This window comes from Elgaria multicarinata, chromosome 3 (genome assembly GCF_023053635.1).
Source record: "Elgaria multicarinata webbii isolate HBS135686 ecotype San Diego chromosome 3, rElgMul1.1.pri, whole genome shotgun sequence".
In the NCBI taxonomy this organism is placed as follows: domain Eukaryota; kingdom Metazoa; phylum Chordata; class Lepidosauria; order Squamata; family Anguidae; genus Elgaria; species Elgaria multicarinata.
Genome location: NC_086173.1, coordinates 109,766,962 through 109,779,363, shown reverse-complemented (window position 1 = coordinate 109,779,363; position 12,402 = coordinate 109,766,962). Strand labels below are relative to the sequence as shown.

At 39.8% G+C, this 12,402-nt stretch overlaps 1 protein-coding gene across 2 annotated transcripts in view; it reads left to right on the top strand.

Annotated features, from left to right (window-relative positions):
• The window catches only part of IQSEC1 (IQ motif and Sec7 domain ArfGEF 1), a 418,970-nt gene that overhangs the window by 401,352 nt on the left and 5,216 nt on the right, over positions 1 to 12,402 (top strand). For both annotated transcript variants that reach the window (XM_063121250.1, XM_063121249.1), the window contains 2 exons: positions 725 to 886; positions 2,049 to 2,225. In XM_063121250.1, the coding sequence (XP_062977320.1) occupies positions 725 to 886; positions 2,049 to 2,225 (339 nt within the window). The remainder of the gene's footprint in view (positions 1 to 724; positions 887 to 2,048; positions 2,226 to 12,402) is intronic.

The following is a 12,402-nucleotide window of genomic DNA, read 5'->3' as shown; positions in this document are numbered from 1 at the left end:
TTTAAAATAAATAATGTTTGGTGATTTAATGTAAAAAAAAACCCCCAGAAACTGATTAGTAATGCAAAAAACTGCCTCTGCTTGTTTCAAGCCTGTTTGTGGGCACTGAATGTCTATAATCTTTTTATTTAAACGGCAGACAGTTGCCAGCTGTTTGAGATGTTGTGCCAGATGTTCAGCTTCTAGTGTTAAAGACACAAATGCAAACAATTTGATTTATAAAAGCCATTTCCTCCTTCATTGACACTGGGTTTTAATTAAATGTCTTGACAATAATATTCATTACTCCTATGTTATAAAACTGGTTTGTTATATAAAATTATCAACCCTACTTTAGTGGATCATTTATTGGGTAGCTAATATTACAATTATACATGCTGCCGGAGTCAGAAAATATTCTAAGCCACTTATACAAGAGTGTGTGTGTGTGTGTGTAGTTAAATGGATTTCTAAAGGGAAAAAACATGACATGCCTAGAGGTATGCCACGGATAAAGCCAAAGGTTCATCCCAACCACATACATCCCAACTACATATGCCTATTGTTTAATGCCTGCACAGTCTTAATTGTACTAGAAATTTATGATTTAATTAAGGTCTTATGTTCATTTGAAGGTTGGGAATGGAAATTTACTGAGATGTATCATTTTTATAGTTTGAGATGCAAGTAGAGGAGAGAAAGGCCTGATGTATAATATAAATATTTCCCTTTTACTACTTCCCAGATTATCCAAATGGCATACGGCTCACATCAGCTGTTCCAGGAGCAGATATAAAAGTTCTGATAAATTTTAATGCGCCAAATCCCCAGGACAGAAAGAAATTTACAGATGACCTGAGGGAGTCTATTGCAGAGGTACAAGAAATGGAAAAGCACAGAATAGAATGTAAGTACAAAGGTACATATAGTAGAGCATTTAAAATTAATTGCTTTAGGTAATACATTTTGGCAAATAAGGGATATCTTTATAAAGTTTAAATGGTAAAGTTTCGGAAAAAGTTCTGAAACCAAGAATTTGCATTACGTTTATTGCATTTTCTTCTGGAGGATTATGTTGGTCCAAGTTCAAACATTTCAGTCTATGGTCTCTGACCCCACTTTTTAGTCTTGTAACTGACTGTAACCATGTGGTATCATTTCTAGTTTGGCAGAAAAATTGACAGTGATAATATCCTGTGATGTGATTGTTTATGCAGGCTTTCAGGGTTCAGTGGTTTTTAGGTAAACAAGGGCAGGGCAGATTCAAAAGTAATGTTTTGCTTAATGCTATTTTCTGATCTTTTGGGCTTCTGGATGCCAGAGTGCACTATATACCTTGCATGTACACTCTCTGTATATTTCTGTTGCTGGAGAACAAGGGAGGGAAATAAATGTTTGAGTACTTGGAATATCCCCAGCATTGAAATGAATGGGAATCCCCCTGCTTAGACAGAGCTCTCTGTTAATCAGAGTCCTTAAGCGTCATCACACAGGGAAAAATTGTGTTTGCTTACCGTCGCTTCTTCACTCATGCATTTGTCCCTCATTACTTCCTCTTTTGAAAGAGGAAGTAAACAACTTCCACGTGGCCCATTCAGTGGGCCGTTCTGATCCTGCTGCTTCTCCCGCACACAGCAGGAGATAGTTGCAACGTCTGTCTTTAAAAATAAATCAGACTTACTGGGGTGTTTTGTTGTTGTTGCACAAAGAAGGCTAGAAGGGGTGGGAGGTGCACAGGAGGCAGATGACGTCGTGAGAGGGACCCGCAAAAATTGGTGAGTGTCCAGTAACGAGCATGCAATAAACTGCTCGTCTGATGGAGCTCCTTGCATGTGCGACACAGCTGCTTGGTTGCTCCACTTTTTGCAAACATAGTATTCTTCATTTGTTCAGTTGCCAATTTATAAAAGCTTTCCATTGGGAGTTGATAAAAATTTTAGTGAGGAAGCTGAAAGAATTCCACAAACAGGCTGAAAGAGCCATTAGAATGTGAGAAGTCCTAAATACTATAAATGCAACGGCTTACCATGTAACTAGCTTCCCCCCCCCTTTTTTTTTTCTTTTTTTAGCCGAACTAGAAAAGCAGAAAGGTGTCGTACGGCCAAGTATGTCTCAGTGCTCTAGCCTGAAAAAAGAATCTGGCAATGGGACACTAAACCGAGCCTGCCTTGATGACAGCTATGCTACTGGGGAAGGGCTTAAAAGGAGTGCCCTCAGCAGCTCTCTGAGAGACCTCTCTGAAGCAGGTAAGCATCCCCCTTCCTTCTTCGTTGGATGAAAATATACAATGAAGCTTTATATAAGTGTGTGTTCAAAGAATGCATTTGACAATATGAAAATCTACAAATGTAACCTGGGAAAGTTAAATCGTTGAATTTCCTATTTTTAGTAGTGTGAAGTTTTCTATTTTTTTCCCTCTGCTATATTCAAAAATTCTATTTGAAAATATTAAACTGTTGTAGCTTTCTGTATATACTTTTAAAGGAGAAAGAAGACAGAGGAAAATTGTAAGTTTATAATAAAATAATGGTTAAGTAATGCTAGGATTATGCTAGGAGTAATCTGTTTAGTTTTGCTTCGTTTTTTCATTATTTTCTTCCCTATATTAATGTCATTAGAAAAACACACACACCCAAATCATTGTGTATTGGCCGCTTCTTGTGCATTTTGTGCTTATGTGTATCTGTGTAGTATATTGATGAATGAAATTGAGTGAAGCCCTGCTAAATTCTATCTAGAAAAAACATAAATCAGACATAGCTGTGTGACTGATGCTACTTTATTGCTCACAACATAGACTCTAGACTTTGCTGAAACTGTGGCTTATGTATTTAGTACACTACTGTTGCCAGCATAATGGGAAAAACCATTTCGGCAAAGTAGTAATTTCACCACTGCTTTGGGGTCAAAAATTTGAACTGATTTGAATGGTGATAGAAGTTTAATATATATTAGGGAAATATAGATGTTATGTACCTGTTTTGAAATGTATGCATTTTAATGTTCAAGCACTACATTTCACATCTGCGTGCAGAGATAAAAGGCCTTTGCTTTTATGATTGGAAACCAATGTCCTGGTGTATTTTAAATGTCAAGCAGTACATTTCAGCCATGTGTGCAGAATATTAGACACATTATTCGTTCCTACTGTTGCTAGTAGAATATCTTTAACTGTTAATGCCATGCACACCATGCTGAGTTATAATATACCAGTACGAAATAAATTATTTTAAAATTTTGTCTCCTTTTTATCCTTTTTATTATTTTGACATCTGCATAAAATGAAGTGTAGCTCTCTCTTTAAATATCTTGTGTTAACAATAGCACTAGTTTGGGATTTAATGTAGCATAAAAGGGGAAGGCTTAATTACTACCATCAGTATGTTATTTGTAAATCTAAATATGGAGAATGTGACCCTGTTCGAATGTCGTGGTGGCATACAGTGGCAAACTGTGGGTTAATTAACCCACAAATTGTGGGGACCTGAACCTGAGCCACTTCCTGTTTGCATTAAGAACCCTTAAAGGCAACATTCGAGGATAGTTAATGCAAACAGGAAGTGACTTGGGTGTGGCATGTGTCCCCATAATTCCTGGGTTATTTAACCCACAGTTTGCTGCCATACACTGCTGTGACATCGGAATAGGACCTGTGTAATTATATGCACATGTCTATTTGTGCATCAGAATATGCACATACAGATATATGCACCTTTATTTTTACCAAACAGATTTATCTTCTGTTTACCCATAGTTCTTTATCCATATGTTCTACCTTAAAAGACTTGGGGGACCATTCAGTGAGCACTTTGAATTGGTTAGTTCATTGTATTGGATAACACCTGTGTGAAGAGTCACAGAATTAACTCTTTTTAGGATTTTATTTTTTAAAAAATTGCACTTGAGTAGGCTTTGGATGAGGCCTCAGTCATCATCATTTAGTTTCATGTAAGAATGGTTTCACTTTTTTTGTTTTTCACCGAGAATGACAACATTCATTTTTAGAAACTAGTGTTTCACTAATATACTTACAACTTGACATAATTCCCAGTTAACACGTTTCATCCTACCAGGAACTTTGCATTCCCTTATTTCAGACATTATCATGTAGTTAGTTGCATTTGGGGATTCTTTACAATAAACAAGATGAATTCTTCATAACCATGAAACATTTCATATCTCAACAACACATGCCTTCTGTGGGCATACTCATTGCTGACAGTTATTTTCCATAGTTGAATATAGGTGTCAGGCTGAAGGGTTTAAGAAATGAATTTGTTAAACCCAGCTAAACTTAATTTTAATATTTTATCTGCTTATTATGGAGAGATTGTTTGAACTTTTGCAGTGCAATTAATTAAAAACACACACACGTGTAGTCAGGTATTCTTTAGTTCAACATAGGTAGTTCTTCTCAATCGTTGATTATGTTAGCCATTTCCAAGACACAAACAGAATCAGGACCAGTCCTGACATATATGATAGTTTTTGGAATGATTCCAATGTGTTCAAACATATAAAAGGCTTCCAGGAGAAAGTTCCATCCATGCAATTTCAAGTCAGAGAGATAAAATGCTTTGTACGTCGACAAATACTTTGGAAACTATAGATGGTGGTGGTGGTGGTGATGAATATCTAAATGAATTCCATTCATGGAATCATGTCTGAGCAATATTTATGGATACATATTTTACAAAAATGTTTTTCTTATGTTTGTGTATCTCTTCAGGAATCCTGTTGTTATAATATGCCAAGGACTCAAAACATTGTTTAAATTGGTCCTCAATACAATGAGTTTTACTTTTAAAAGTAGAGAAATCATAGAATCATAGAATAGTAGACTTGGAAGGGGCCTATAAGGCCATCAAGTCCAACCCCCTGCTCAATGCAGGAATCTACCTTAAAGCATCCCTGACAGATCGTTGTCCAACTGCCTCTTGAATGTCTCTAATGTGGGAGAGCCCACGACGTCCCTAGGTAACTGATTCTATTATCATACTACTCTAGCAGTCAGGAAGTTTTTCCTGATGTCCAGCCAGAATCTGGCTTCCTGAAACTTGAGCCCATTATTCCATGTCCTGCACTCTGGAATGATCGAGAAGAGATCCTGGCCCTCCTCTGTGTGACAACCTTTCTAGTATTTCAGGAGTACTATCATGTCTCCCCTCAATCTTCTCTTCTCCAGGCTAAACATGCCCAGTTTTTTCACTCTCTCCTCATAGGGCTTTGTTTCCAGACCCCTGAACATCCTCGTTGCCCTCCTCTGAACTCCTTCCAGCTTGTCTGCATCCTTCTTGAAGTGTGGTGCCCAGATCTGGATGCAGTACTCAAGATGAGGCCTAACCAGTGCCTAACAGAGGGGAACCAGTACCTCGTGCGATTTGGAAGCTATACTTCTATTAATGCAACCCAAAATAGCATTTGCTTTTGTTGCAGCCACATCACACTGTTGGGTCATATTCAGCTTGTGATCTACAACAATTACAAGATCCTTCTTGTTGGTCATATTGCTGAGCCAAATATCCCCCATCTTGTAACTGTGCATTTGGTTTCCTTTTCCTAGATGTAGAACTTGGCATTTATCCCTATTGTTTTCAGCCCAGCGCTCCAGCCTATCAAGAACAATTTGAAGTTTGCTTCTATCTTCCAGGATATTAGCTATCCCACCCAATTTTGTGTCATCTGAAAATTTTATAAGCTTTCCCTGCACCTCCTCATCCAAATCATTAATAAAAATGTTGAAGAGCACTGGACTCAGGACTGAGCCCTGCGGTACCCCACTCATTACCTCCCCCTAGTTTGAGAAGGTTCCGTTGATAAGCACTCTTTGAGTCTGATTCTGTAGCCAACTGTGAATCCACCTAATAGTTGTTCCATCTAGCCCACTTTTAGCTAGTTTGTTAATCACAATATCATGGGGCATTGTGTCAAAAGCTTTGCTGAAGTCAAGATATATTATGTCCACAGCATTCCCACAGTTCACAAGGGAGGTTACCCGATCAAAAAATGAGATCAGTTTAGTCTGACAGGATTTGTTCTTGATGAATCCATGCTGGCTGCTAGTAATCACTGCATTGTTTTCAAGGTGCTTACAAATTGACTTTATAATCTGCTCTGAAGTTTTCCCAGGGTTGGATGTCAAACTGACTGGTCTGTAGTTCCCAGGTTCCTCCTTTTTTCCCTTTTTGAAGATAGGGACGATGTTAGAACCTCACCCGTTCTCCATGATTTTGCAAAGATAATAGACAGTGGTTCTGAGAGTTCTTCTGCCTGCTCCTTTATTATTCTAGGATGCAGTTCATTGGGCCCTGGAGATTTGAACTCGTTCAAATAAATTAGGTGTTACATGACCATTTGTTTATCCATCTCAAACTGAAAAACTGCCCCTTCAGCTTGTGCTTCACTTTTTCCAGGGGGGTCATAAACCTGCTTCTTGGAGAAGACTGAACCAAAGTAGGAATTGAGCACTTCAGCCTTTTCTTTGTCATCTGTTATCAATTTACCATCCTCATTAAGCAGTTGAACCACCATTTCTTCCTTTATTTTTTACTGTTCACATATCTGAAGAAAGCCTTTTTACTGCTTTTAGCATCCCTTGCTAATCTCAGCTCATTCTTAGCTTTAGCGTTCCTGACGCCATTTCGGCATTTCTGTGCTACCTGTCTGTACTCTTCTTTTGTGGCCTTCCTTCCACTTCCTATATGTATCCTTTTTGTTTTCAGGTCATCTCTAAGCTTTCTATGGAGCCACATTGGTTTTTTCTGTTGTCTTCTATCTTTTTTCCTTGGTGGAATTGTTTGTAATTGTGCCTTTAAAATTTCCTTTTTTAAAATACTCCCACCCATCTTGCACTCATTTTCTCATTAGGGAAATTACTTATCATAGTTCTGAGTTTATTAAAATCAGCTTTCCTAAAATCCAGAGTACGTGTATGGCTACACTCAGCTTTTGCTTCCTTTAAAACCAAGAATTCAAGTATGACATGGTCAGTTTCCCCCAGAGTTCCCATAATTGCCACTTTATCCACTAAGTCATCCCTATTGGTCAATATCAAGTCAAGGACTGCCGATCCTCTAGTTCCTTCCTCCACTTTCTGTAGGAGAAAATTATCACCCACACATGTCAGGAATTTCTTGGAAGGGCCAATTTTAGCAGTATTTGTCTCCCAACAGATATCAAGGTAATTGAAGTCCCCCATCACTACTACATTGCACTTCCTGGAAACACTGGCAATTTGTTACTCAAAAGTTTCATCCTTGTCTTCTCCTTTATTGAGCATCTAGTTAGAAGGCACTGTAATATTATTTTGCCATGGATTGCAAAAGGACAATGATAGAACAGCTTCAATGTATATTGGTTAGGATCACGTTTTTCAAAACATTTCCTTGACGTTTTAAAAATTACAACTTGATTTTTCCTAGACAAACTGGATATGCCTACTTTTTATTTTTATTTTTGTGATTATAGAAACATGCAATATCTTATTTTTAGGTACTGGTTTAATATTCTTATGTATGTAGAATTTGACCATTTAATGTGTTGGGTTTTTTAAAAAAAATCTAAGAGTGGTTTTTTTTTTTTTTAGGCTAAGTTATTCTGAATATTCAAGTTAGATTTCCTGGACCTGCCACATTAAATATTGTTCCTAGCATTCCTACAGTATATTAATGTAGAATTTATTTAAAATAATAAAATAAGTAGCCTCTTATGGCTGCTTGCTCTTTTTGTCCCAATGGGGTTAACTGGTGTGCTGGGAGCCCAACCAACTTAAATAAGTGACTTCTTTTTGTGCTAGAGAATTAATAGATCCAAAAGAAAGATATGGAAGATAAGCGCATCTTTGCAATTGGTACTGGGGCCTTCAGTAAACGTCTTGGTAACTTCACATCATTTTCCAGCAAGTTCAAGATATTACATATATGGACTTGAGCTAGAGTTGTGGGTACTTCAAAAATCTGATTGTAACAACCTTTGTCTACCTGCAAATTTAGGGCGCAATCCTATGGGTTGTGCCCCGGGTACTTGTAAGCCCCCGAACCTGGAGACTTACAACTGTCCAATGCAGGGCGGCTGCAGAACAAAGGGGATCCTCTCCTCCGTGTTTTATCTGCCCTTCTTTTTTGCCTAGATAGCCAGTTTTGGCTGTCTAGCTGGAAGCTTCAGAGCAGGACGGCAGGGAGCTGTCTAAACCAGCTTCTGTGGTCTCCTCGCCCCTGGGCCCACCCATTTTTGCCCTTTCCGCACTTGGTTTACTGAGCACAGAGAGGCAGTTGTTGCCGTTCACTCCGCACTGGCCGAGAGGGGAGTGTGATTTCCTGGCTCCGTACTCGGAGCAAGAAAACCGAAAAATCCTATGTGTGTCCACACACTGTCCAGGGGACATAGGATTGCTCCCTAAGAGAATAGGAAACACAAGAATGGATGATTAATGACTCTGCTAGCCAACAAGAATAAATTATCTTTCTAGTCATCCTGGGAAATACCAAGTTCCCCATGGCAGCATAACAACAATCAAATATACTTTGTCTCTAAAGGGTATAGATATAACACAATCTACTTATGGTAAGTTTCTCAAATATTTTTGGTTCAGAGATAGTGCTTTTAAACAGCTAGTAACATTAAGATGAATGTAGGAAACATTCATTGCTATTTTTTTTCTTATATTTTTCAGCCCTTTCCACTTGTTCCATATCAGTATTACTGACTCGTAAATATTTGGTTATGGAGAATTCAGAATTCTTTTTTGCTTTTCATTATTCTGCAAGCTTTTGCCCATGATAATAATAGGCAATGATCCCAATACGATAAATGTCACTTGAGATTATAGAATCACATTATTCCTGCTATTTTAAATTCAGTTTTCTTCACTTGCACTTCTGTAGCCAAAACAGCAGGACCATGCACAAGAGGGGCGGTACCATTAGACTTGGGATAACCCTAAAATTTGTAGAAACATAAAAAAAACTTTTAGGGTGGGAGGAACCTCTCTCTCACACACATCACTAATGACTACAGTATGCTGACCGTCTGAGAGTGAAAAATCTGAAACCTGATTTGGAAGAGGGGAATGGAATGGCTGAAAAAAAAAAGAGGAAGGTACACATAGGGCATGGCTAGACAGGGCAATCTCCCGGTGATCGCCCTGGGATCGTCCCTGTGTGTCCACATGACGCACAGGGGATCCCGGGAGCAGGGAGGGATGATCTCTTCCTTTGCCCGGGATAACGCCCTACCCTTTTAACCCACTTTTTCCGCCGTCTCGGATGATCCCGAGACTGCAGAATGTGTGGCCAGGCGTCGCAGGTTGTCCCAGTTCCTGACACAGGCACAGAGCTCTTCAGGAGCTCTGTGCCCATCAAGGGGGGGGGGAGCATGGAATTTTTTTAAAAAAAAACACACCTCGTGGTTTGTGCAGGAGCGCTCGTGCGCTCCTTCTCCTTTAAAAAATAAAACAAAAAGGCGGGCGCGACATCCTCTTCCTTCTGGGACATCGTGTGTCGCATGTAGGCAGAGGGGGAGATCTCGTGATAACCATATCATGAGATCCTTCCCTCTCCGTTGGGCTAGACCCAGTAGGTCTAGCCATGGCCATAGTGTTGAAATGCTCAGTGAGCATGGAATGCTCACTTGAGGATGAAAATTGCAGGATGAGGAGTAGAATGGAATGGCTGGATCCTGAACAGAAGCATTCCAGGCTGCAACATTTTGTTGCACAGGCCCACTTATTCATCTTTAGTATTGAGATACAAGGAGCTGAAAAGTCTGGAAGTGCTTGTTACAGAAAGAGGGTAAGCTTAGGCAAACCCAGCCTCTAGCCAACTCCTCCCACCAATAATGGTAGTTCTGGTGTCTTTTTCAGTCACTGCATATCTAGCATAATCCTATTCTGAAAATCTGCTTTTCTCTATTTAGATTCCAAAATGTATGTCTGTAGTTATATATGTGTGCGCGCACACCCACCCTCTAGAAGTTAGAACAGTCTAACCTTGCAGCACCTAAGGCATCAAGCTAAACATAAATACTGTTCATCATGTTCATTAGATATTCATTGATCGTTATCCTTTAAAAGGATAATATAAAGAGCTCTTTTCAGCGTAGCACTAGTTAGCAATCCTATCAAGGTCTTACTGTTAATAATATCGTTTTTCTTTTTGCTGGTACTTCTTTACCCCAGTATCACCATCTTCTCTCCACACATTTCATGGTCATTATCCAGGCTTCCCCTTACTCCTTTAAGCCAGCTTTTCTGTAGTACATGTTCACTTACTACTATTTTCCTTAATCGTTGAGTATAGGAGGAGCAGTTATTGTATTATCCTCTAACATTATTGGTTAGCTTGTAGGAATAATGGTTATAACCACCAAATTTATCAGAATGAAAACATAGGGTCCTTATCCAAGAAAAAAATGAATTCTATGGCTCAGTTCACATAGAACGGTGCACCGTGTGTACAGGATTCCTGAAGAAGGAAGGCTACTCTTTTCCCCCAGAGGCCAAAACAGCAAATGCTACTTAAAACAGTGCCAAAAAAACTCATCTCTGTATTGTGCCAGTGCTTAGGGGCTATTACTGAGATTCACACACAGCCTGCCTTCCTTTTCTTTATTCCATCCACTCTGTCCACCCCAGTCTGATTCATAATAAAGTGTTTCCCCCCACACACACACCTATATTAATTATCAATCAGCCTCTAGGCTCCTTAATGTGAAGTCACTGAAAACTCATTCGGGTACTAAGGTATACCCATGTCCTTCCATGTACTAATGGGGCTGTCCACATAAGGCCCTACTACTAGAAGTAAAGCATGAGAGAGGGACCCCAATTTATGCTAGGTAAAGAATATGACTGGGCTGTGGACACTTTCAAGCACCTGAAGAGCAAATTATGTATTTGGTCACTGAGAGAATTCCCCTTCTCCTAGAAAAGTGTGCAAAGAGGACTAGAAGCCCCGAGAATCCTATGCTTGCCTCACTCCTTCTAATACTCAAGGGCAGTGTACCAAAATTAACTTTTGGAGGTACAAGTAGATACAGGTGCTGCTTTTTAGACCTGCTTCAGAGATTAGGGATTTGATTCAGACTCTAAATGGATTCCCATAAATAAACTCCTCCACCCACATCCCAATTTATTTACTCAGGAGCAATTTTCTTAATTTTATTTCAGCCATTCTGAAGCATCAGGCAACTACTTTGGTTTTGGCACAAATGCTAGCAGTAGACATTGTCTGCTTTCCCATGAGTAAATGAGTTATTTGGTCTCTTGAGAGAATGTCCCTCCTTCTGGAAGCTGTGCAGGAATAGAAAACGCTTAGTGCTCATCTACACCAAGCAGGATATTCCACTATGGAAGTGGTATGAAAGCGGTATATAAAAGGCAGGAGCCACACTACTGCTTTATAGCAGTATTGAAGTGCACTGACAACTGTTGGGGCCCATGACGCACGCCATATACCCCTTTCATATTGTTAGATCCTTCTTAATGTACGTAGATGTGTCATGGGCCCCAACAGTTGTCAGTGCACTTCATTACCACTATAAAGCAGTAGTGTGGCTCCTGCCTTTTATATACTGCTTTCATAGTGGAATATCCTGCTTGGTGTAGATGAGCCCTTAGTATATATCTGTCTATCATGAACGGGCATTAAATGTGGAGCCTAGGAACTATAAATCCTTGCTATATGAGATAATGTTCAACACAGTATTGTATGTTTCATGGCAGCCATTGAGTATAGGGTAGATAAACCATTACTTCCACAAAATGTGTTTAACCCTTCCCTACAAAAGTGGTAGGGAAGGGAGTATAGAAAGATGTTGACAAGGAGCTGCTTTGTTTAAGGAACTAATCATATTGATAGGCCATTAAGGAAAATGCATGAGTATCCCAAGAGAAATAAGAAACACTTTATAACTTTAAAATATATGATGAATGGTAGGTCATAAACCTTCTAACACTTGCAAAAGCCCTATTTTTATCCTAATGCAAATGTCAAATCTAACATTTTGACTCTGCTTATGCAGCTGCTTTCACAACTCATTACTCTGGCCTGCATGGCCTCCATGGAGTCTCTTTGCATTCTGCTGGTGGTGGGGCCTGGCTTCCAAGCCCTACCCCCTGGAGGAATCCCTACTGTTATCTCCAGTCACAGATAGGAGATAACACCAAGGATGCAAGCAGTGAAGGACTCAGTCAGCATTGTGAGGTGCAGCTGCTCTTCCCAGCGCCACCAAGTAGCTTTGTGCAGCACACATTGTCCCCATGGGGACAACATGCACCGTACAAAGCCAGGGACTTGGCCGGCTCTTGGGGGAACTGACTGTTCCTCCCGGTGCCAGCCGAGTTCTTTCATGAAACACCTGCTGCCCAAAGCCAGGGATTCAGCCAGCGTGTGGAGCAGCTGCTCCTTCCAGCATCAGCTGAGTCCC